This window comes from Vulpes vulpes, chromosome 8 (assembly GCF_048418805.1).
Source record: "Vulpes vulpes isolate BD-2025 chromosome 8, VulVul3, whole genome shotgun sequence".
Lineage (NCBI taxonomy): Eukaryota > Metazoa > Chordata > Mammalia > Carnivora > Canidae > Vulpes > Vulpes vulpes.
Window position 1 is genome coordinate 89,694,768 of NC_132787.1, and position 27,185 is coordinate 89,721,952.

At 39.6% G+C, this 27,185-nt stretch overlaps 1 protein-coding gene across 7 annotated transcripts in view; it reads right to left on the reverse strand.

The window, feature by feature from the left end:
- The window catches only part of BABAM2 (BRISC and BRCA1 A complex member 2), a 405,688-nt gene that overhangs the window by 258,073 nt on the left and 120,430 nt on the right, over positions 1 to 27,185 (reverse strand). For all 7 annotated transcript variants that reach the window (XM_072767925.1, XM_026016020.2, XM_026016025.2 and 4 more), the window contains exon 5: positions 23,963 to 24,157. In XM_072767925.1, the coding sequence (XP_072624026.1) occupies positions 23,963 to 24,157 (195 nt within the window). The remainder of the gene's footprint in view (positions 1 to 23,962; positions 24,158 to 27,185) is intronic.

A 27,185-nucleotide genomic window follows, 5' to 3' on the forward strand; every position in this document is an offset into this window, starting at 1 on the left:
GAGAGAGAGAGAGAGAGGCAGAGACATAGGCAGAGGGAGAAGCAGGCTCCATGCACTGGGAGCCTGACGTGGGATTCGATCCCGGGTCTCCAGGATTGCGCCCTGGGCCAAAGGCAGGCGCTAAACCACTGCGCCACCCAGGGATCCCCTTAAAACATTTAAATGATGACTTCTACTTAAAAAAAAAAAAAAAGAACTCATATAGAAGAAGAGTTTTCCTCTCAATTTATGATGATGTGAAATCATATAGTTTTTTTTTTTTTTAATGATGGAAATGGCTAAGGTATCACATTAAAAAAATAAGGCTTTGTCATACTGTGGAGAAGGGGGCTTCCAGTTGGGCTATCAGACACCTAGGGGTTTCTGGGAACCTCTGCAAAGGTCACAGAGAAAGGTGATGAACTGATGCGATCCCAGGTCTTCCAACCTCTTTCACTGGAAGCCTGCAGGTCAGCTTCGGATTTTAACATACTGGGTTTCGCTATGACATGTTCGAAAAAAGAACTTTGGGGATGATCCAGAACTGCTCTGAAGAGCGGATCTCTATCCTTTTTATATTTTGTGAACACTAAAGAGCTCCCAATATCTCTACTTCCTTTCCCTCTTAAAAAAAAAAAAAAAAAAAAAAAACAAGCACCTCAAACTCCTAAAACACATGCTTAAACACATCAAGCATTTACAAATGCTTAGATCAGCAGATGAAGGCACACAAGCATACCTACACACCTCTTATGGAAAATTCCATATTAATCACCACGCCTCTCTTACAAATACCCTAGCAAATGGCTGTCATTTTTAAACTGTGACTTAAAACCTTGAAAATGCCGAGAGAAATATAAACCTTGAGCTCAAAAAATAAAAGTGGTAACTACCATCTGCGTGGCGGTTCATTGTTTTACTGCTTACAACATCTTTTTTTTTAAATATATATATGTATTTAAAAGATTTATTTATTCAGAGAGAGAGAGGGGCAGAGACACAGGCAGAGAGAGAGAGAGAGGCAGAGACACAGGCAGAGGGAGGCTGATGCGGGACTCGATCCCGGGTCCCCAGGATCACACCCTGGGCTGCAGGCAGCACTAAACCGCTGCGCCACCAGGGCTGCCCTGCTTACAACATCTTTTAACTTACAGGGAACTCTAAGGACAGGGCACTTTCTCACTGCCCCAAGCCTAACCCCATGACACAAAAAGCAGAAAAGAGAGAACTGAATGGACAGACTCAAAATTGAGGCAGGCCAGATAGACCCACAGAAGCCACTATGCCACCAGAAATGCCAGTGGTGAGAAATAGGAGGCATTCTGGGAGCTAAGCAGCTATACTCAGTATGGCATACTGATATGTGTGGGCTACTTGAAAGAATAGTTAAGAGCTACCTAAGCATCTACAATTCATCAGGGTGGGTGGGAGGAAAAAGCTTGTGAAAGAACCTAATACAATTCTTGCATTCTATTACAGTCCAAGATTACTAGAAAGGTATTGATTTTGGTGTTTTGTTAATCTCCTAGAGGACTCCACTACAACAGCCCCTCTTAGGTATGATTCTTTGCTTATACACTGAAAAAGGTGAGTGTAGGGACAACGTAAAGCACTACAGAATTAAAAGGGAGTTTTTAAGAGGGACATATAGCCCAGTGGGAATTTGGGGTGTGTGGGAAGAAAAGTCTTCCTTGAGGGCAGCCCTGGTGGCTCAGTGGTTTAGTGCCGTCTTCAGCCCGGGGTGTGATCCTGGGGCCCAGGGATCGAGTCCCATGTCGGGCTCCCGGTATGGAGCCTGCTTCTCCCTCTGCCTGTGGCTCTGCCTCTCTCTCTCTCTCTCTCTCTCTCTCTCTCTCTGTGTGTGTCTCTCTGAATGAATAAATAAAATCTTAAAAAAATAAAGAAAGAAAGAAAAGTCTTCCTTGAGTGCTGGTACAGTGCTACAAAGAAAGGGACACTCATCAAAGAAAATAAATTCCCAACTACTGTCCCATCTTTTCTCTTGTATAATCATTTTTCCCTCTTCACCCATCAGCATGCCAACAGCATTTAAAAAGTCTTTACCAAAAATAATAATAATAAAAAATAAAAAGTCTTTCATAACTTCATATCTTTCTTCAGGTCCCATCTCATTTCTCTGTTCTACTTTACAATCTCCTGTAAAGAACTGCTCTGTATTTCTTCTTTTACTATGCTCTCTGGAAACTCTTCCTGTCACCCTTTCCCCCTGAACCAGACAACCCCAACAACTCATCAAGGTCACTGAGGACCTCCCCACTGCCAAATCCAACTGGCATTTCTCAGTGCTCATTTTTTATTACTTGTTCTCTCAGCAGAATTTTGACACAGCTGATTATTATTCCTTTCCTGGAACATTTTTTCCCTGGTTTCCAGGATCCCTCTCTTGGTTCTACCTTACATCACCAGCCCTCCCTACAGTCTCCCCAGCCTCTGAACACTGGAGTGTCCCACCATGGCTCAGCCTCAAGATCTCCCTCCTTCCTATACCCTTCCCAGGAGGCTTCATCTAGGCCCAAGACTCTTGATACCATTTATATGCGGATGATTCCCAAATGTTCTCTCTCCGCCCAGACCTTTCCCTAACTTGTTTCATTTATCCAACCATCATGAATGAAACCAAACTCCTGATTTCCTTCCTTTACTATCTGGTCATGTTAGTAAATGGCAATTCCATTCTTTCAATTCCTCAGGCAAAAAAACCTCAGAAGCATCCTTGACTCCTCTCTTTCTCGCTCATCCTCAGTTCAAAGTAGCAACAAATCTGGTCGATTCTACCTTCAAAATAGATCCTTAGTCTATCTCTCACCACAGTACAACCACCTGATCTGAGCCATGGCTATCTCTAGCCTGGATCACTGCAACCACCCCCGACAGCTTCAGCCACTGTTCCTCTGGAAGTTTGCTCCTGTCTCCATAAGGCACAGCAGCCCTTTTGACACATTAGTCAGATTATGATCCTCCTTTGCTCCTTTATAGAATAATATGACAAGGTAACAATTGAGCAGAGATGTGAAGGAGGTGAGGAAGAAAATCATGTAGAATGTGGAGGAAAAACATCCCAGGCAAAGAGAACAGAAAGCATTAAAGAGCTGATGCAGGAGCAGGCCTAGATAGACCAAGGACGTCAGTGTTACTGGAGCAAACAAGCACTAATACTGATCAGAGGTCACCCAGAAACTCTCTTTTCCTAACCCCTATAGGATGTACAACAATCACTCATAACATTAGTAAATACCAAAATGACTACTACATCTATATGGAACTTTGTTAAGTCAATCCTGGGGATATTGAGAGAGGTTTTTCAAAAGTGCCAAGGAATTACAAGGGGTGGCAGAAGGGAGTTAGTTGGACAGACAATAATGAATCAAACTCAATTCATCTTCATTTTCAATTTGGAGAAGCAAACTATTTACAATCAATAAATAGCCATTTCTACCTACTGGTATACCATGGCAATCTGTCAGTTAAAATGGCACTCTCAAAACTTTCACATTGTTAGACTCAATGGCTCTTCTATATTTTTTTTGAAAACAATAAAAAGGAGTAAAATGTAGGATTTAAAAATTAAAAGAAGTCTTGTACATATAAGGTAATGGGAAATATAATTACATACTTAGCACTTGGACTCATGTGAACTGCTAGTTATTTTAGTCCATGTACTACATTTTAGCTCTTTTGCCCTATTTCAGTTTGTACAATATATTTTTATTCTACCAGCTATTTTAGACCAACATTCCTTTAAAAATGCTTTGACAATCCCTACTTTATCCCCTCTCAAAATGTTGATCCTAGAACGAATATAAATTTATGTTTATTGGTAAAAGACTGATTTACACAACTAAACTCATAGTAAAAGGCAAGTTGATCCAAGGACTAACAGGATTTTCTGTTTATCAGCAATGAGCTAATTTACACAACTAAATTTCATAATACGAGAACCTTCAGACCGTGAAAGGAATTTGGTGCTCTTGGAAACCATAGAAAGTGCTTTTTGATCTCCAACTTTCCAGTGGACTATACATTCTTTATTTTGCCACTGAGAGAATAAAGAAAACTTAGCATTTGTTTCTAACAGCGTTGGAACCATTGGGTACTACAACTCAAGAATTCAGTTTTCAGTTCTGCCACGGATTTTCCCTGTGACCTGGAAGTATCTCCTTCTGTGTAACTAAGGAAATGCTGACTTATAGCATGTCTTAATATAAAACTTAAGCTATAAATTATATAAGGAGCAAAATATAAGTGAAAAATCCATTCTGAGTTCTACCTCAGATGACTTTTTCTGTGTTTTTATATTCAAAGTTCCAACGGTTATTCAAGCAATTTACGGCCACTCTATTGTAACATCAAAAATTGCTTCCATTTCAATCTTTCCTGTAAGCTGAAAATGAGACATTTAGATGCAGCCAAGTGAACAGAATAATTTGATTATTTTGTCAGTCCTTGGTCAAATCTTCTCTTGGATAGATGTGGAAAATTATCTGACCTATGACTGTTAAAATGTCAGCCGTTCTGCCAACTGCCTTAATGGCAATTTCCCCAGCTTAGCAATAAATATGTGCATCCTTCCTTTTTTTCAAGTTATAGTACATTGGCAAGTTCCTTAAACTAACAAGACTGAGTTTTGGCAATTTATTAGGTCTAAGCTTTTCTTCTGGTAATAGCATCTGTGTCATGTGACAGGTAGTGACAGGTAGACATCTTGTGCAGAATGGGCTCCAAACCCAGAATGCTCTGTAAAGGGAAATGTCCCTTTCTTTCTTAGAGGCTGTTCCCTTGTCAACAAACAAGCTGTCATCCAAAACTGACTGCTTCTACCACTTAGATAGCCAAAAGTGAAGAAACACTCAAGAATGACTACAGCTTTCACAGGGTGACAGTCAGGTAAGCGCGATTCTTCAAATGGACTCTAACAACCAATAGCCCAAGTCTGTAGCCCGTCTATAGCCTGTTTCTTGGCAAATACATAATTTCCCATTATATGTGAAAAGGAAAGCCAAAGTCAGTCTAACTAGGATTTCATAATATCTCACACTTTACAAAATGTTTTCTAAGGTACATTATTTAATTATCCAAAACCCTTTTCAAAAGATATAAATTCCCTTATACCTATTTCAGAAATGAGAAAACTTGGTCTTAGAACAGTCAAGAAATTTGCCCACAGCCACTCAAAGAGTAATAAGGAGTCAGAGGCCAACCTCAAGACTCAAGATCCATTCATCCCATTCATTACTATGGATTAAGAACCTAAAAAGTGTCAGGCCCTAGATAAGGCATTCCAAATATAATGAGTAAAAGAGGCCCCTGCCCTCTTAGGGCTTATCATCTAGCAGGTGAGTCAGACATTAATCAAAATAATGCTGCTATAAATTACAACCTGTAAAAAATCTATCCAAGAAAGAGCAAAGTACTCTGATATTTTAGGAAGACCAGACCTGTCTAGGCTTTGGGGTTCATTACATTGAGGGAGCTCTTAGAAAGCCAAGTCATAAGACCATATGGAAAAATAAACAATTAATACCGTCAGGAAAACTTCAAAGAAGCAAAGCAATGAGAGGGGCTAGTTATAGCAGAGACTAAAGACACAGTAATTACAGGAGGGTAATACTGATGTTAACAAACTGAAAAGTTAAGTCCAGAAATAAGGCCAAATACATTTAGTGTATGACTGATGATGTGGGACAACTGAACTGCCACCTAGGAATAAAGTTAGATCCATATTTCACATCATATATGAGGATAAAGTCCAAGTAGATTAAGAATTTCAGTGTACAAAACTAAAAGCATAAGGAAGAAAACACTAAAGAATGCCTTTCAAATAGGACTTTAAATTCAGAAGCCAAAAAGGAAAAGATAGGTAAATTTGGTAGCCTGAATATAAAAATTTTGTGGATGGCAAAAAACCACCATCAGCAAAGTCAATAACAACTGACAGAGGAAAATATATCTGCAACTCTATCATACAAAGCTAATGACCTTAATGAAAAAAAGATGAAAAATCCAAGACAAAAACAGGCAACGAATATATAGAAAATACAAAACACTCTTAAACATGAAAAAGTACTTAACCTCATTCATAACAAAATGAATACAAATTAAAACTAAACTGAGTATCATTTTTCACCAGAGTGGCAGAAATCAGCACTTTAAAGATACCACTGCACTGTGTTCTCACCTCCACTGTTTTTGATGACAAATCAGTGTTGACTCAAATAACTGCTCACCTACAAATAGTCATTTTTCTGTGATCACCTAAGATTTTCTCTTTATGTTGATTTTCAGTATTCTGACTTGCATTTTTCTTGGTTAGGATTTGTTGAGATTCTTGAATCTGTAAATTTATGTCTTTCACTATATTTGGAAATATCTAGCATTATTTTATCAAATATTTCCCTCCTTCTTCTTTATCTCCTTCCTCTCACTCCAGGACTCCATTTCCATGTATATTCGATGTTTTGATTTTGTCCGGTAAACTCCGCCTTCTCCTCTTCCAAGTATCAACTCCTATCCAGTATCTAACTGATTTCAATCACTATCCAGCATCTTCAGGCACATGTCTTTATGTTCTGTCCAGAACTTACAGTTGTTGTTTGTGAAAGTGTTGGTCCAGGAGCTACCGAGCCATTATGCAAAGTGGAACTTGACAGAAATCTACAAATATGTTAATTCATTGTTGACAATATTGTGGAGGAATAATTGCTTTCATATATCACTGCTGGGTTAAGAAATGAGTATTAACTTTATGGAGGGCATTTCAGAGATAAAATTATAAACACACAAAATCTCTGATCTTGCAATTCTTCTTCTAGCTATTTATCTTACTTGATAATAAGATATACTTGAACACATGCAAAATGACAGGCCAGAATGTCAGGTAAAAGAATAAAGGAGCTTTCTATATTTGGGGGAAAAAAGTCCCTGAGCTATGATTAGGTCAAAAGCAAGATGCCGAACATAGTGTATAATATATGTTACTATTTGTATTAAAATACTATTTGTATTAATATATATATATATATATATATATATATATATATATATTTGTATTTCCTTATATGTGCATACAGAAACTCTGAAAAGCTATATTAGAAAAAAGCTATACCAGTGCTTACCTGGAGTGGAGGAAGAAAAAGAAGGTAGCCTTGATTTGGATGGACACAGGACAATGACAGGAGACTTTTCACTACATGTATTTTCAAAGATTTTGATTTTTCAAGAGTATGAATTTATTCCCCATTCAAAAATTTTTAAAAAGTAATTTGCAGGGGCACCTGGGTGGCTCAGTTGGTTGAGAGTCCAACTCCTGATTTCAAGATAGGTCGTGGTCTCAGGGTCATAAGGGTTGAGCCCCAGGTCAGGTTCTGTGTTGTTCAGCTTGAGATTCTCCCTCTCTTTCTGCCCCTCCCCCTGTTCACACACTCTCTCTCTCTCTCAAATAAAGAAATAAAATCTTTTTTAAAAAGGAATTTGCAAATTAAAAGTATACATAATGAGATGCTCATAATTCATGCATTCATTCATTCATTAATTCAACAAACATTTACTTGTGCCAAGTGCCAGGTTGGTGGCAGATGGGGTGATGGAAATCTCAAGACAAACAAAATATAGAGCCTCTGTACTCATGGAACTTAAAGTCCACTCTGAGAAGATGAACAAAATACTATAATGTGATGCTCTGACAGAGATATTCACCAGATGCTCTGGAAGTAATTCAGTTAGGACTCTGCATCTTAGGTGACGGAATTCCATTTCAAACTTTCTTAAAAGGATATGAGGCATCTCACAGAACCTAAGACTAAAAATGCAGGCCAGCCTCAGTTCAAGAGATGTTAATACCCTCAGCAGTTTCTCCTTGTCTTATCTCTGTTCTGTTCGCTTTGTGCTTTATCTTACTTTCTCTCTACCTACCACTTTCTGATTCTCTTGGCTAGATAATATGAGAAAAAACTGATGTGTGACACACCAGTTACTCATAAGGAAACCAACTTCACTTTCTCAGTGCTAACTCCAAACAGCCAGGCAAGAATTCTGTTTGGCTTCCGTGCCTTCTGAACTAATCAACAATACCTCCACGTTTCTTTATAGTAAAAGAATTAGTGGTACCATAAATTCACTGAAAATAACTGAAGAGCTAAGAAACATTTTTAGGAGTGAGGGGGTTAAGTTATGTGTACACTCTCCCAAAGCCATAAAATACTCTGAGGGGTTTCCTGATAGAACACTTCAAAGACAGGATTCTTCGCCTTTTTCCTCTTACTACATGGAAAGAAAGCATTAAAAACTCAGGGCAGCAGGTCCTTTGAAGACCCTTGTAGGTCCTTGTGTAAAGACTGCTCCCTACATCCAGATGGTCATCTATGAAATGAGGCAGGGCACCCAAGGTTTCAGAACAAACATGTAGCCTCACAAACAAAAGCAAGGGATATGATTCCAGTCCTTCTTCAGATGCTGCTCTGTAACATGCAGGCAAAGGATTTCCTTTGTGTCTCTCATCTGCTTTCATAAAACTGGATCTTTTCCACATGATGCACCCTACTGCTAAAAGAAATGTAAATTCCCTAATGGTATGTCTATTATTTAAAAAATAATAATAAAATTCCCTTATAATGTCAGTAACATTGAAAAAGCTATCATATTCACCTTTAATGTCTTTAATTTAGGTACACACACACACACACACACACACTACTTCTTGGGAATGAAGTCACAACCTGAGATATAAACTACTTAGAGCAAGATCCTAAGTACTCCTACTGACATACAGGTCAAAATTCAATATAACAAATCCATTACAAAAATAATAAAAATGTGAGCCCCTGTCATGGGTTCATTTATTTTAAATCATGCTCAACTCATAATAGTTCCATGTGGTTCACAACAAAAACAAACAAATCTGTCAGTTCCTAGAAGTATGTATAACACAGCTGACTACCACGCTACACCCTTTTCGCACAAGTTTATCCCGGTCTACAAATCAAATCCCTTTAGGGTGTAACTTCCAAGTAGCCGTAAATTAAGCAGGGATTAGGAGAGAAGCTCCTTGGATCCCCTGCTACATATGGCTGACAGGCATCACCAGAACACCTACTCCATCCTCATGGCCCAAGGCAAAAAGGCCACATGCTTCCAGACCCTCCAGATATTTTGATCCCTCTCTTAGCATTCTGGTCCTCCCCTCCCACCATTCTAGACCAGTTCTATACAAGAGAAAGACAATACAATGCACAAAGGTTAGCTACACATGCATATGTAATTTAAGATTTTTAATATTTTCTAATTGCCACATTTAAAACCATAAGTGAAAACAATTTTAATACTATATCCTAATATATCCAAAATATTCTCATTTTCACAAATAATCAATATAAAAATTGTTAACGAGATCATTTTTGTATGAATTCTTTGAATTCTGGTATGTATTTTACATTTGCATACATCTCAATTCAGAGTAACACTGCGTGTGCTCAACAGCCATATAAATGTGGCTGGCAGCTCTTGTATTGGACCACACAGTTCTAGACATTCTTCCATTAATACTAATCCCCACATTAAGTTAGATACTCTCTGTCACAAAGACCCGAAGATCTACTTGAGCTACCGAGTACCATGAACTTGGAACTTTCCTAACAGGAACGCTGATACCCGTCATCTGGATAGTGGGAAGGGATCACGGGACCCCACTGCCTCTTCCAGATAATATGGCATTCATTCTTCCTCTGAAAACTGTTGAAACCTATGGTCTTTACTTTCTTTTCTCCACCTGCACTCCTGATACCCTGCAATCTGCTCTCTTCTGCCCAGGACTCCATCAGAACTGCTCCTGGAAAGATAAGTACCACTCTCTCTCTCTCTTAAAAAGTAACTTTCCCTTTTCACCTTGCTTTCCATTCCTTATCTGTATCTTAGCGACATCAACCTCTACTAGTCCACATATGGTACTTTATGATTAACAGCATTCTCAGAGATAACAGAGGAACAATCACTAACCTAGAATTTATTGAGCTCCTACTATCATAGGGGCTCAATAATTGAGCCCCTATATCATATCAATTATTGAGCCCTCAACTATTTACAAGAGGATGTTAATGATAATAATACCGTGTATTACATAACCCCATGTTTGCTTAATTCTGTTTGCTTCCCACATACAGGTTCTAATTTATCTTTGTGTCAAAGTTGGGTGACAAGGGAGTTAGCTCCAAGAAAGTGACATGGGGAAAACCTATAGTCACATGTACATAAAATTAACAGAATTAAAACAGAATTAGAATCTGAAGTCACATGTACATAAAACTAACAGAATTAGAACAGAATTAGAATCTGAAGCTTCCACTTTTCAGATCACTCTCTCTCCAACACATTTCTTCTGTATTGGCCTCTGCTCTGAAGGACCTTACACACTCTGACACCTACTGTTACAAAAGTAATCAAACAAGGAGCCCACAAGACTGAGGTAGCTCTAATGCTGTGGTAGCTGACTTAAGCAAACTGAAATCTAAGCCAGTCATTTCCTATAAATGCCTCAAAATTAAGAACACTCAATCACAAACAGCCAACTGGGCTTTCCCAAATAGTGCAACCACTTAGGCTATCGCCAAGTTAAGTCCCCAGCTTTGCTTCTGTATCTTCTCTACAAAAAGAGAAACACCACGCTTTTATCAGCAGAATGCTCTTAACCACTCTGAATCGATGTTTGCTCAAATAAGCTCTTAAAAATTTTAATATGCCTCAGTTTATTTTTTTAACAAACTTCATATCCTTTCCCTTCAAATGTCACATCACAGCAGGTGATGACAAAAGTCTAGGTCATTAACTCAAATGAGGAGCTCCTCATGGAATGGCTCCTTTCTATTCTGTACAATATTCTTAAATGCTGCCAGAGCTTAATTTATAAGCCATAGATTCCTAGATTCTTACTGGGATTTGGGGTCAACTACAGTAACAAAAAAAGATAATTGCTTCACATTCTCTATTATATATGTCATTATTAAGAAAATTCCCACAAAAGGAAAAAAATGTTGCCAAAACACTGTTTTATCTCACAGATCACCCACTGGTATTCTTTAATATGTAAAAAATGTGAAAATATGTGGTTGTGAAACATCTCAAAACATTCATTTCATAGCAGGAAAGAAAAATGTCTTTGATCAAAATATTAGGTATGATAAACTAACTCTGAGTTCTGGGAATTAAAAGCCAAAGGAAAAAAAATCACAAATTTCTTTACTGTGCTTTGTTACAAGTAACAAACAATGGTTCTTTAGATATAACAGACCCCTGCAGGAAATGCCAGCAAGGCAGTAGATATATATATGTAATATAAAATGACACCTTACACTTTACCCATTGAGAAAACTTATAATGTACCTTTAATTTGATATATCTTATCAAAACAATATATATGATCTTCATAGCTGTTTATATTGTGGCATTCATCAAAATTAAAATTCTAATCTTAAAACTAACTCTGCTCTAACAGGTAGCAGGAGGAGATCTTTGTGGTGATGGAATAATTCTATATCTCCATTGCAGTGGTAGTGACAGGAAATGATGCATGTGGTAAAATGGTATACACATACATTGTGCCAAGGTCAACTTCTTAGTTTCCATACTGTACTATCATTATGTAAAATGCAACCACTGGAGGAAATTGGGTGAAGGGTACACAAGACCTGTGTACTATTTTTCAACCTCTTGTGAGTCTAGAGTTATTTCTACATAAATAAATAACTATACCTTAAAAAAGAACTCTGACCATGCAGACACATAAGAGTTGTTCATTCTAAACATATAACCTTACATTCCAATGTATCACCTGTTTTCTCCAGATTTAAAAAAAACAACAGTGCTTACTAAAAATTATAAAACCACCATAGGCAAAGAACACAATGTTCAAAACTAACATCTACTCATTCAAGGAGATGGGCAAAGCAATAAAAGAAATGACTTCATAAAAGACAGAAGCAGAGAACAAAGGGTTTTTTTGGTTTTCTTAAAAATGTTTACTTTCAAGTGTGCACTTGCTAAAACCTTCTAGATGAAGTTTGAAGCAGGAGGAAGAAGAGTGTCTGTCTTGGAGGTGGTATGGAGGGAACAGTGAATTTCAAATTAGCAGGCTTGTCAGAAGGCTGACAGATCAGAACCCTCTTCCTCTTTTCCATGGCTATTAAAATTTTCCTTTTGCAGCTGGCAGTAAAATGGAAGTGGCATCTTGGGTTTTTAAGAGCCTCACTTTTAGAGCAGAAATGGAAAGTTAAGAATGTAAATATATGCAGCAGAAGGAAATATTCAGTGATGACAAAGGTAAAGACAAGCAGTCCTCATCCTCTCAAAAGAATACAGGACTTTATAATACAAAGGTATTGAATAATTGTGCACAGTCTTAGATTCATTACAGAGAGTATTTATCAAATCGACTAGTCATATCAGGAGAACCAAAATAAATGGATTTACACTTAGGCAGGTAAGATGTATTGATCTCATGGTGTTTTATTTAGAGAGCATACTAATGTTTTCATTAATAAACATCAATTTATTTCATATAAAAAGTCTTCATGCTTCAATATTCCAATAAGAGGTAACAGATGTGGAGCTCTGGGTGGCTCAGTTGGTTGAACATCCAACTCCTGATTTTGGCTAAGGTCATGATGTCAGGGTTGTGGGATTGAGCCCTGCATCTGGCTCTACACTCAGCAGAGAGTCTGACTGAGGATTCTTTCTCTCCTCCCTCTGCTCATCCTCCTCCCTTCTTCCATGCATACAGGAGCACTCTCTAAATCAATCAATCAATCAATCAATCAATCTTTAAGAGAGAGAGAGAAATGTGATTTACTAAGTAAACCAGTCATACATGTGTGCTTATAATTCTTGTTCCCTGTGGATGTCATGCTCCTAAGTTATTCTCCAACCATTACCCACTGACCTCCACTACCCATCATGCTATCTGTGTCCACCTGTCCTTATGGCGTTGGCCAGTTCCACTTCATCGGGGACAGCTTTCCATTGTCACTTCACTCCTCAGTGACCAGGTCTTCTAAATTCTTAAACAAGCTATACTTCCACTTGAGACAACTGATCCGGCACTGCTATTTCATTTTTTACAAATTTATGTTGAGTCTTCTGAACTGGATTTTAACACCTTCAAGACCGAAAAGCTGAAACTTGTGTCCTGCCTTTCTAATCCAAAACTAGCAGAGTATACTTTCCGTGAATCCCCATCAGTCCTGTACTGATTTAGCCTTATCAAACTGCATCTATGGTTTCTCTGCAGCATTCCAGTACAGAAAACTATAAAAATCATTTTAAATGGATTTCTGTAGTTTTTCATAACTACCTTTACAAACTCCATGTTATCAGAAAATTTAAAAAGCATGCTTTTCAATGTCCTAATAAAACAGTGATCAACAACAAAAAAACAGGGTCAAGGAAAAGCACTCTGACATTCCACAAGACACCTGATGGCTAATAACAGTTATATCCAATCTTTTAGGTGTAGCTCTTCCATAGAGTCAAACAACCAAGAAAGGAACATACAGTCAGTAGAATACTAAGGGAGAATAATAGAATGTTTTATTGAAAATGAGATAATCTGGGACACCTGGGTAGCTCAGCGGTTGAGTGTCTGCCTTTGGCTCAGGGTGTGATCCCAGGGTCCTGGGATCAAGTCCCACATCAGGCTCCCCGCAAGAAGCCTGCTTCTCCCTCTGCCTATGTCTCTGCCTCTTTCTCTGTATCTCTCATAAATAAATAAAATCATTAAAAAGAGAGAGAGACAGAGAGAGAAAGAATCTAAGTCAACAACATCCACCTTCCTTAAAAGGGCAAAATAAACTGCCATGACTGTTTCTTGGTTACCCGACTGTTGTTTTGACTCCTGCATTCTTTTTTTCTTTCTTTTTTTAATTTATCTTTACTTTTTTATTTTATTTTTTTAATAAATTTATTTTTTATTGGTGTTCAATTTACCAACATACAGAATAACACCCAGTGCTCATCCCGTCAAGTGCCCCCCTCAGTGCCCGTAACCCATTCACCCCACCCCCCACCCTCCTCCCCTTCCACCACCCCTAGTTCATTTCCCAGAGTTAGGAGTCTTTATGTTCTGTCTCCCTTTCTGATATTTCCCGCACATTTCTTCTCCCTTCCCTTATATTCCCTTTCACTATTATTTATATTCCCCAGATGAATGAGAACATATAATGTTTGTCCTTCTCCGATTGACTTACTTCACTCAGCATAATACCCTCCAGTTCCATCCACATTGAAGCAAATGGTGGGTATTTGTCGTTTCTAATGGCTGAGTAATATTCCATTGTATACATAAACCACATCTTCTTTATCCATTCATCTTTCGATGGACACCAAGGCTCCTTCCACAGTTTGGCTATTGTGGCCACTGCTGATAGAAACATCGGGGTGCAGGTGTCCCGGCATTTCATTGCATCTGTATCTTTGGGATAAATCCCCAACAGTGCGATTGCTGGGTCGTAGGGCAGGTCTATTTTTAACTCTTTGAGGAACCTCCACACAGTTTTCCAGAGTGGCTGCACCACTTCACATTCCCACCAACAGTGTAAGAGGGTTGCCTTTTCTCGGCATCCTCTCCAACATTTGTGGTTTCCTGCCTTGTTAATTTTCCCCATTCTCACTGGTGTGAGGTGGTATCTCATTGTGGTTTTGATTTGTATGTCCCTGATGGCAAGTAATGCAGAGCATTTTCTCATGTGTATGTTGGCCATGTCTATGTCTTCCTCTGTGAGATTTCTGTTCATGTCTTTTGCCCATTTCATGACTGGATTGTTTGTTTCTTTGGTGTTGAGTTTAATAAGTTCTTTATAGATCTTGGAAACTAGCCCTTTATCTGATACGTCATTTGCAAATATCTTCTCCCATTCTGTAGGTTGTCTTTTAGTTTTGTTGACTGTATCCTTTGCTGTGCAAAAGCTTCTTATCTTGATGAAGTCCCAATAGTTCATTTTTGCTTTTGTTTCTTTTGCTTTCATGGATGTATCTTGCAAGAAGTTACTATGGCTGAGTTCAAAAAGGGTGTTGCCTGTGTTCTCCTCTAGGATTTTGATGGAATCTTGTCTCACATTTAGATCTTTCATCCATTTTGAGTTTATCTTTGTGTATGGTGCAAGAGTGGTCTAGTTTCATTCTTCTGCATGTGGATGTCCAATTTTCCCAGCACCATTTATTGAAGAGACTGTCTTTCTTCCAGTGGATAGTCTTTCCTCCTTTATCGAATATTAGTTGACCATAAAGGTCAGGGTCCACTTCTGGGTTCTCTATTCTGTTCCATTGATCTATGTGTCTGTTTTTGTGCCAGTACCACACTGTCTTGATGACCACAGCTTTGTAGTACAACCTGAAATCTGGCATTGTGATGCCCCCAGATATGGTTTTCTTTTTTAAAATTCCCCTGGCTATTCGGGGTCTTTTCTGATTCCACACAAATCTTAAAATAATTTGTTCTAACTCTCTGAAGAAAGCCCATGGTATTTTGATAGGGATTGCATTAAATGTGTACATTGCCCTGGGTAACATTGACATTTTCACAATATTAATTCTGCCAATCCATGAGCATGGATATTTTTCCATCTCTTTGTATCTTCCTCAATTTCTTTCAGAAGTGTTCTATAGTTTTTAGGGTATAGATCTTTTACCTCTTTGGTTAGGTTTATTCCTAGGTATCTTATGCTTTTGGGTGCTATTGTAAATGGGATTGACTCCTTAGTTTCTCTTTCTTCAGTCTCATTGTTAGTGTATAGAAATGCCACTGATTTCTGGGCATTGATTTTGTATCCTGCCACGCTACCAAATTGCTGTATGAGTTCTAGCAATCTTGGGGTGGAGGCTTTTGGGTTTTCTATGTAGAGTATCATGTCATCGGCGAAGAGGGAGAGTTTGACTTCTTCTTTGCCAATTTGAATGCCTTTAATGTCTTTTTGTTGTCTGATTGCTGAGGCGAGGACTTCCAGAACTATGTTGAACGGCAGTGGTGAGAGTGGACATCCCTGTTTTGTTCCTGATCTTAGGGGAAAGGCTCCCAGTGCTTCCCCATTGAGAATGATATTTGCTGTGGGCTTTTTGTAGATGGCTTTAAGATGTAGAGGAATGTTCCCTCTATCCCTACACTCTGAAGAGTTTTGATCAGGAATGGATGCTGTATTTTGTCAAATGCTTTCTCTGCATCTAATGAGAGGATCATATGGTTCTTGGTTTTTCTCTTGCTGATATGATGAATCACATTGATTATTTTACAAGTGTTGAACTGGCCTTGTGTCCCGGGGATAAATCCAACTTGGTCATGGTGAATAATTTTCTTAATGTGTTGTTGGATCCTATTGGCTAGTACCTTGTTTAGAATTTTTGCATCCATGTTCATCAGGGGTATTGGTCTATAATTCTCCTTTTTGGTGGGGTCTTTGTCTGGTTTTGGAATTAAGGTGATGCTGGCCTCATAGAACGAATTTGGAAGTACTCCATCTCTTTCCAAACAGCTTTAGTAGGATAGGTATGATTTCTTCTTTAAACGTTTGATAGAATTCTCCTGGGAAGGCATCCGGCCCTGGACTCTTGTGTCTTGGGAGGTTTTTGAGGACTGCTTCAATTTCCTCCCTGGTTATTGGCCTGTTCAGGTTTTCTATTTCTTCCTGCTCCAGTTTTGGTAGTTTGTGGCTTTCCATTTCTTCCAGATTGCCTAATTTATTGGCATATAGCTGTTCATAATATGTTTTTAAAATCGTTTGTATTTCCTTGGTGTTGGTAGTGATCTCTCCTTTCTCATTCATGATTTTATTAATTTGAGTCTTCTCTCTCTTCTTTTTAAGAAGGCTGGCTAATGGTTTATCTATCTTATTAATTCTTTCAAAGAACCAACTCCTGGTTCTGTTGATCTGTTCCACAGTTCTTCTGGTCTCGATTTCGTTGAGTTCTGCTCGAATCTTTATTAACTCTCTTCTTCTGCTGGGTGTAGGATCTATTTGCTGTTTTTTCTCTAGCTCCTTTCTATGTAAGGTTAGCTTCTGTATTTGAGTTCTTTCCAGTTTTTGAATGGATGCTTGTATTGCGATGTATTTCCCCCTCAGGACTGCTTTTGCTGCATCCCAAAGATTTTGAATGGTTGTATCTTCATTCTCATTAGTTTCCATGAATCTTTTTAATTCTTCCTTAATTTCCTGGTTGACCCTTTCATCTTTTAGCAGGATGGTCCTTAACCTCCACGTGTTTGAGGTCCTTCCAAACTTCTTGTTGTGATTTAGTTCTAATTTCAAGGCATTATGGTCTGAGAATATGCAGGGGACGATTCCAATATTTTGGTAACGGTTCAGACCCGATTTGTGACCCAGTATGTGGTCTATTCTGGAGAAAGTTCCATGTGCACTTGAGAAGAATGTGTATTCAGTTGAGTTTGGATGTAAAGTTCTGTAGATATCTGTGAAATCCATCTGGTCCAGTGTATCATTTAAAGCTCTCGTTTCTTTAGAGATGTTGTGCCTAGAAGACCTATCGAGTATAGAAAGAGCTAGATTGAAGTCACCAAGTATAAGTGTATTATTATCTAAGTATCCACCCCATTTTTTTAATACAAGAGGAAGCAAACAAATCAAAAAGCAAAAAAAAAAAGAAAAAAACAACAACAACAACAACAACAAACACGGGGGAATATCTTCTGATTCTGTATACTTTAAGTCCCTTGACTTCCCATGGAACTTGTCCGTCTAGCTGGTCTTCTGGGGGAGGGGCCTGTTGTGCTGATTTTCAGGTGTTAGCACTTGGGGGAGCTGCTCTGCCCCCTGCCTGGTGCAGCGCTCAGTGGGGGTTGTTTACCCCGTGAGGCCCCAGGAGGAACAACCGCAGTGGCGGCCTGCTCTGGAGCCTTGGATTCAGCTCCCGCAGTAGCTCCGGAGCTCTCCGTCTGCAGGGCCTGGAGGCTCCGGGGGCGGGGCCGCTGATCTGCTCAGCTCGGGGCAGGAGCGTCCTCGCTGTCCTGGGCCCTCCCGGTCTCTGCCTGTCCCGGGGGGAGGCCGGATCCGGGGCTGTGTCCCGGGACTCTGTGCTCCCGGGCCTGCGCTGTTGGATTCACGCTCCCGGAGCCATGCAGCCCCCTCCGCACGGAGCCTCTTCCTCTGCCCGAGCCCCTCTGAGCTGCTCCCGGGCCGCGCAGCCCCCTCCGCGGAGCCGCCGCCCGAGCCCCTCCGAGCGGCTCCCGGGTCAATGCGTGTGCGCGCTGCAGCCCTTTAGGGAGCTCGGCGCGCCCTCCCTGGGGCGCAGGTGTCTGTCAGTGTCCCAGGGGTCCCGAGGGCATCCCCGCCCTCCTGGGGTCCTGCTCTAACTCCCTGCGAGCCCCTTTCCGCGGGGAAGGTCGGTGCAGCTCCTGCTTCTCCAGGACGGGGCTCTCCTGTCCTGGGGACACTCGCCCCGGCCTTAGCCCGGCTCCTCGCGGGGCCCCTCCCCCTTGGAGGCCTTTTGTTTCTTTCTTTTTTCCCCCGTCTTCCTACCTGATAGAAGCGCAAACTCTTCTCACTGTAGCGTTCCAGTTGTTCTCTCTTTAAATCTCAGGCCGAATTCGTAGATTTTCAGGATAATTTGAAGGCTATCTAGGTAATTTGGTGGGGACAGGTGATTTGGAGACCCTACTCTTCCGCCATCTTGCCCCCCCCCCCCGCTACTTTTTTATTTTAAATTAGCCAACATATAGTACATACTTAGTTTCAGATGCAGTGTTCAGTAATTTATCAGTTACAGTTACATATAACACCAATGCTCATTACAGCACATGCCCTCCTTAATGCCCATCATCCAATTACCTCCATTCTAACTTAAATGTTTGCAGATCATCCACTTAAAACCTGAGTGTAATTTCTTTTAAAAATCTCCAAAACATTTTTACTTTCTACAGTCTTCTAGGATCTTTCTGAGGCTCCACAGTTTCACAAGATATCTCTGAGAGCGTATCTGCTCATTTCTTAAGGACCTTGAAACAGTCTCCCCCAGAGTCTCCAAGTGGAACACAGCCTTGCTGACACCTTGATTTTAGCCCAAGGAGATCCATTTCAGACTTAGGACATCCAGAACTATAACAATATTAAGTCTGTATAGTTTTATGCCACTAAGTTTGTGGTAATCTTTTACAGCAGCAAAAGGAAACTCATATAGTCTCAGAATCAAAAAATCTCAGCTCAAAATCAAGTTCCTTTCTTTCTGCCAGGGTCCTGTGTTTATTGTGCAGATTCTTGGTCTAGTTTTGGAATCTATTAGCAGATTGCCCTTTAATGCATTCCTGAACCAGTCTGCCAAGTTTGAATGTGTTTCATCCCTTAAGACACCTTTATATTCTGTTCCTTGACCAGTGACCAACCCGTACACCTCTTTATTTCTGCAATCTCCGCTCCCACTTCTAATAGGCCCTTGCTAGGCCCGCTCTGCTATAAGCTTAACCTCTACCTGTCCACCTTGCCTTGTTATGGGATTCTCAGTTTCTTTCCCTGAACTCATACTCACAGCCCTAGTGTTTACAAATTATTCAACAGTAAATCAAAATAAACTGAGGTAAGTACAGCAGGTTTTTTAAGTGAAGAATATAGAATCAACATTAAGTACGAAGTTTTCAAAACACTATAAACTATCTAGATGCTTTAAATGAATTTGAACTTCAACTTCCAGATGGATTACAAATATTAGCTGAGCCAATAAATATAAGGTTGACCCTTGAACAACACAGGTTTGAACTGCACGGGTCCATTAATATGGAGATTTTTTTCAATAAATATAGTACAGGACCAAAATGTATTTTCTCTTTCTTAAAATTTTCTCAGTAACATTTTATTTTCTCTAATTTACTTTATTATAAGAAAACAGTATGTAATATATATAACATACAAAATATGTGTTAATTGAGTGCTTATGTTAGCAGTGAGGCTTCTGGTCAAACAGCAGGCTATTAGTAGTTAAGTTCTGGGGAAGTCCAAAGTTATATATGGATTTTGACTGCATGGGTGGGGGCGGGGATGGTGTACCTAACCCTGTGTTGTTCAAGGGTCAACTGTAATTTTTAAATGTTTTAGATCAGAAATGGTGCCAAAAAACTGGATATACTTAAATTCAGCCTTAATATTCAAAGGGTGAATTGGATGGGAAGGAAAATCCTAAAAACTAAAGACCAATTAGTTTGACAGTGATTCCCATTTTCAAATGAGTCAATCAGCACTAAAGACAACACAAGTTCACCAAGAAGTCATGCCAAATTAACCTAACATCTGTTTTTGAGAGGAGAATAAGATGACTATTTGATAAGAAAAATGCTAGAACGAGAGGATAAACTAAGTTCAGTAAAGTTTTCCTTACCAACCGTGAACAGATTCAAGCTGCAAAATCATCAATAGTTTAAAACCAAACTCTGCACTGTTGGTGGAAACTGAAAATGGTGCAGCCATTATGGAAAAGAGTAGAGGTTTTTCAAAAATTAAAAATAGCACTGGCAATATGATCCAGCAATCCCACTCTTAGGGATATAATCAAAAGAATTCAAAGCAGGATCTTGCAGATGTATTAGCACATCCTTATACAGTGCAGCATTATTCACAGTAGCCAAGAGGTGGAAGCAACTCAAATGTCCATCAGTGAGTAAATGGATAAAACAAAACGTGTATATCTTCACAGTGGAATACTATGCGATCTTAAAAAGGAATGAAATTTATCATATACTACAACCTGCATGAACCCTCAAAGGCATTACTAAATAAGCCAATCTCAAAAGGACAAATGCTGCATGATTCCTCTTATCTGAAGAATCTAAAAGACTCAAAATGATAGAAACAGAAAGTAGAAAGGTAGTTGGCAAAGGCTAGAAGGAAGGGGAACTGGTACTTACTGGGCAGTTTAAAATTTGTAATATGAAAAAGTTCTAGAGATCAATTGCACAACAATGTGAAAATACTCAACACTACTGAACTGTACACTTAGAAATGGTGAAGGTGGTAAATTTAATGTGCCATTTACCACAATAAACAAAATAGTTAAAAAAAAAAAAAAAAAAACCTCGAGCTGAACAAGACAATCTGTAACAACAAATTTTAGACCTACTAATTCAAAGGCATCGATCTTGTATAAGACCTTGGGAAACATGTCCTTTAAAAAAAGGCTGAAAAATAAAATAAGAAAAGGTATATTTAACTTAAGAAAGACTAAGTGACACCTAAAAGAATTAACATGGAGAAGGTTATTCTAAATAAGTTATTCTAGGTTAACTAGACTCAGGCTTATTCACTCATTCATTCAACAATGTTCATAGAATGTAAACAATGTGGCAGGCAGTGTTCTAGGCATTTCTGATACAACAGTGTGCAGAGCAGAGATCCCTGCCTTGTGAAATTTTATATTCCAGTGGGGAGAGACACACAAATAAAAACATAATAAATAAGTGTGGTAGGTTGCTTCTAAGTGGCTCCCAATGGTCCCTGGTCTTCACATTCTCATGTAATTCCTCCCAAGTGTGAACTGGACTTAACAAACAGAACACAGCAAACCTGATGAGATGTCACTTCCAAGATTAGATCATAAAGACTGTTACATCTTGTCTTACTCACAAGCTCTCTCTCCTGTTTGTTTGCACCAAGGATGGTGAAGCCAGCTGCCATCCTATAAGCTGCTCTGTGGAGAGGACCTGTGAAGAGGCAAGGAGCTGAGGGCAACCCCAGCCAGCAGGCAGCAATAAGCTAAGACCCTCAATCCAAAGGCCCACAAGAAACTAAACGGTACCAACAACCACATGAATGAACTCAGAATGGATCCATCTCCAGTTGAGCCTTGAGGTGACTGCAGCCCTGGCCAGTACCTTGAGTTCAGCTTATGAGAGACCCAGAAACAGAAGGTCTATACAGATTCCTGACAAAAACCATGGTAATAAACGTTGTTGTTTTAAGGCACTAAATTCTGGAATGGCTATTTTATGCAGCACTACATATTAATATAACATGATAATTATATGGTATGTTAAAAAAATATGCAAAACAATGTAGAGCAGAATAAAGGTGGGGGTGTATGAGATATGATGTTAAAAAGAAGTGTTATGCAGGGGGCCTGGGTGGCTCAATCCATTAAGCATCTGCCTTTGGCTCAGGTCATGATCTCAGGGTCCTGGGATCAGGCCCTAAACCAGACTCCCTGCTCAGTGGGGAGTCTGCTTCTCTCTCTCTGTCTGCTCCCTACCACCCCACTGCTCATGATCTCTCTCAAATAAAAAAATAAAATATTTTACAAAGTGGGGGTATTATAAGGACTTGCACATGAATGTTTGTAGTAGCATTATTCATAATAATCAAAAAGTGGAAACAACCCAAATGTCCATCAACAGGTAAATGGATAAACACAATGTGGTATGTCCATACAATGGAATTACTCAGCTACAAAAAAGAAAACAAGCAGTGATACATGCTATGACGTGGAGGAACCTCAAAAATATTATGCTAAGTGAAAAAGCCAGCCACAAAAGACCACATATTAAATGATACCACTGTATGAAGAAAATCTATACAGAGAGAAAGTAGTTCAGAAACTACTAAACTACTTTCTCTTGGGGTAGGGATAGGAAAAGGGTTAACCATAAACGGGCATGAGGGATCTTATCAGGGTGATGGAACCATTCTCAAACTGGATTTTAGTGGTGGTTGTTCACCTTGGCAAATATGTTAAAAATCACTGAATCAGACACTTAAAATAGGTGAACTTATGGTATGTAAACTATATCTCAAAAGAGTTGTTTAAAAAAGCTGGGGGTGTTGAGGCACCCAGATGGCTCAGCAGGTTAAGTGACTGACTCTTGATCTCAGCTCAGGTCTTGATCTCAGTGCCATGAGTTCAAGCCCCACGCTGGGAGCCCAGCATGGAGTCTACTTAAAAAAAAAAAAAATTGGAGGTGTTAACACAGGCATCACAGAGAATTTAACACATGAGTAAAAACTAAAAAGGAAGGGTATCAGCCATGAGGATATCTAGGAGAAATATGCCTGACAAGACAAAGCTACACAAAGACCCTAGGGCTGGAGCACTCCTGTGTGTCTGCAGCACAGCAAGGGTGCTAATATGGTGTACAGCTGAAAATTTTTAGACAGGGAAGTAAGAAATGAAGTGAGAGAAGCAATGATGGGTGGAGGATGGTGGTGATGGGAAGCATGTAGAGCATTTATACCCCACTGGAGGGATTTTGACTTTACCATGTAAGAAAAATAGAAAATATTTAAGTTCTGGGCAGAGGAGACCTTTGATCCGACTTGCATTTTTAAAAGATCCTACGAAGTCGAGAAATTATAAAAAGAGATTATAAAATGCTCCATACAAGCTTGCTATCTCCAGTTACTGACCTCTCTTATCTGACTGCAATCTAGAGACGTTCTACACTGAAGGGACATTTGGGGATCCCTGGGTGGCACAGCGGTTTGGCGCCTGCCTTTGGCCCAGGGCGCGATCCTGGAGACCCGGGATCAAGTCCCACGTCGGGCTCCGGTGCGTGGAGCCTGCTTCTCCCTCTGCCTGTGTCTCTGCATCTCTCTCTCTCTCTCTCTGTGACTATCATAAATAAAAACAAAAAAAATAAAAAATAAAAAAAAAAAGGGACATTTGTTGGTGTCTCAAGTATGTGGCCTGTGTGACCTGCATTAGAACCTCCAAAGGACCCTTTTATACAGGCAGGTCCTCAGGTGTCATCCCTGACTCGTGAACATCTGAAGCTGAGGATATGAGGCTCCAAGTTTGACAAACTTCCCCAGGTATAATTTTGAGGAATACCATGAACCAGATGAACATTCAAGTCCCTTCAAATTCTAAATTATGGAAAGTACACAGGCAACCAAAGCCATATCTATCTAAGGAAATGGCTGGGGTTTACTATAAATGAACATCTCAATTGATTACTTTATTACAGATGAAGTTCCTTTTTTCCCCCATTCTCAAAAAACCTTACCCAGTTGTTTTTCTTCCCAGCATAAATTTCCATGTTCTCGCCATACTGTGGCTCTTCCAGTAATGTCTGGTATTCAAACATGAGACGAGAGCTCTCACGGAGGCGGCTGCATTGGTATTGGTGATACTGCTGCACAAGTTCCTTCACCACAAGTAACAGACATTCAGGATTCGAAGGATTCCAGGAGGCAAGATTCTGTAGAAGGCATAAGTAAAAGACCAATTAAAAAGGAATTCTGATACAAATCCAGTATCACATGAGCACATCAACACAGAGGAAAAGAGTTATGAAAATCTAAAAGAAACAGATTTAATTAGCAATAAAACTCAGAACTGAGGTTAGAAGGGTCTTTTGAGCTTCCTGACTTCTCCTGCCTTCTAAAAATCCTTGCAAAAAATCAAGGAGGAATTCCATCATGAGGCAGAAACAGTAAAGTGTAAAGCAGTGTAGTACTAAAACAAGAAATCTAGATATCTTAGAAGACCATCATTTTTAGCCCTCGAAGAATTAATTTCTTTCTTATTCTCTTATAATATTATTTCTTCTCAATCTGCACATAAATCCAGCGTTCTATGCTAGCCTCATTCAACCCAGATCCACAGACCATCTGCATCTATAATACCAGATATAAATAAATGTTCTGTAAACACCAGAGCACCACAGAAATATAAGCACACTGGTGATGGTTTACACTGGAAATGCTAGGAATGGAGTAGAGAAGAGGGAAAAGTAAATTAGAAAATGCAAGGTTCAGAGAAAGGAAGGAAATGGCCATGGTAGCTTACGAGCAGGAGAAGAGCTGAGGGTAGAATAAGATCCGGTAAATAGTCATTTTTAAGCTCACATTCATTCATTCAATGATAGGTATCAAATGTCTATTATTAAGCATCAGCCACAGTTCTAGGCAGTAAAGAAAACAAGCCAAGCCCTTGCTCTCCAGAGTTTACACTTTAGTGGGCCAAAATAAACAACAAACAATGAAATAAATCAGATGGTCATAAATGCTACGGAGGACTATACAGCGCGCATCCCAGAAGTCTAGGGAAGGGGGTGTTCAGGGAGAAAGAGGTGATCAGCTGTAAGAAATGGTGTTGACAAGGTGAGTTAAGGAAGCCTGAGAGCTGACCTCTGGACCCACTGACATGCCCATCAAAAGCATCCTCAACAGGTGTTCTTCAGTAAAGTAAAATATAACTGTCAAGCATTTAAGAAAGAATGGGTAGAAAGCGCACATAGATAGGACAATTTGAACTGGTAATTAGTGTGGAGTGTGGGGTCAAGGGAAAGTTTTGCTCAGATGTCTGTACCTGCTGGAATGTCCATGTAGAGAAAGAGGGGAAATAAGGTAGGGGTGGGAGGCAGAAGAGTAGGAGGAAAGAAAGCAAATGGGTAGATAAGGATGGGATCTCCAAGAGGGCTGGCCTTAGCAATGAGCACAGAGAACCCATCCACAGGAACAGGAGGAAAAGCCAAATAAATGAGTGTAAGTGCCAACAGACTATTCCGTGTAGTGACAGGAGCTTGTGGCAGTTCTCTCCCTGGAGCTTCTATTTTCTCCTTGAAACAGGAAGGAAGGTCATCAAATGGAAGAAGGAAAGGATACCGGAAGTTTGAAAAGAAAAGTGTGAAAGAGTCATTTAGAAGAGTCATTTGGTAGACTAAATGGACTGGAGAAATGTAGGAGGAATTCCAGAGAGCGCTAAAAGCTCCACGGAGGTTAGAGGTATGGTTTTTAAGTGAGGCTTATTAGCATAAATGTCTTTCCTGGGTGTGAATGTGGAGTGGATCGAGAGGAATTCGTATTTAACAAAGCCTGAGACTTTGCCAGAAAAGCACAATAGAGAGGCCAAAGATCTTAGAGGGTTTGCAAAAGAATGAATATAGTTATGGACCATGGGCGTTAAGCCAGGAAAAAGCCAAGCAAGTTTCTAAGGGGGGTGAGAATTAATGAAAGGGTGGCAGGACCAGTGGTCCTGGGTTTGGCAGGAGTTAGGTATTCTTAAAACAGAGAAAATACAGAAATTGAAACTAGGGCTGCTGCAAGCACAAGGGCAGTGAATAGAATAAGAACCTGGTGGGCTGATGCTCTTTAGGGCAAGTTTTGCTCCTCCAATTAGGTCAATCAGTAGGTGTCTGGCAGTAACACTGGCAGTTAATCCCACACTAGTGCTACGGGTTGAATGAAAAGACTAATGCATTTGATTAATACTAACAGAAGAATCAGTAGAAGGGAGGAATTGCTGGAGATGAAATGCTGAAGAGAATGAACTGGAAAGACAGGAGCTGTGGTCTGAGAACAGGATGGTTACAATCAAGAACAGAAGTGGTCTGTAACTGGGACAGGCGAGGTGTGGAGTACCACCAAAAGGGTGCCTGCCTCGGAATAATCATTTATATGAATATTCAATCATGTATTTAGAGAATTTTAGGGAGAAGGGAATGACAGTCTCCTTGGCAGCAGCATTGAAGAGCAAGAAGAACACCTACTGTACCTCCAGGCACAGTGGTAGAAAGAGGGTGAGAGAAAAATAGGCCCCAATTGATTGGAGAACATGGAGGGGAAGACAGAACCTCCAGGCAGAGGGTCAGACTCTAGAGCAGTGGTTACCAATCTGTGAAATGAAATCAACTAGGGAGCTTCAAAAATACTAATACTAATACTAATCTGAGGTCCACTTTGAGGTCTTGTGTATTGGGTATTTATTTTAAGTAAGGCTCCCCAGGTGACCTGAATGCACAGCAAAGATTGAGAACCACTGACTTGAAGGAAAAAGGATTACAGAAAAGGTGGCAAGTATCTTGAACTCTACTGATAACAGACCATGTTAATACCCCAAAACACCCAATCTCTAGAAAGCTAGAAATTTAGCATCAATAAAGGAGAACACATGTCACACTACCAATGTTCAACAGGTGATAATTATATAGCTTGTCAAGTGCTATATAAATCCTAAGAACCTTTCGTATATTCAAGTTAATCCATATCACAACCTTACCAGGTCTACTACTACAGCACTTTATAGATGAGGCAAATAGTTCAATATCTTGTTCAGAGCTTTTATTTTTATTTTTTTAATAAATTTATTTTTTATTGGTGTTCAATTTGCCAACATATAGAATATCACCCAGTGCTGTTCAGAGCTTTTAAACAATCAAGTTGAGTTTCAAACTTAAGCAATTTGGCTCTAAGTCACTGCTTAAGCACTACACCAGAGGTTCTTAG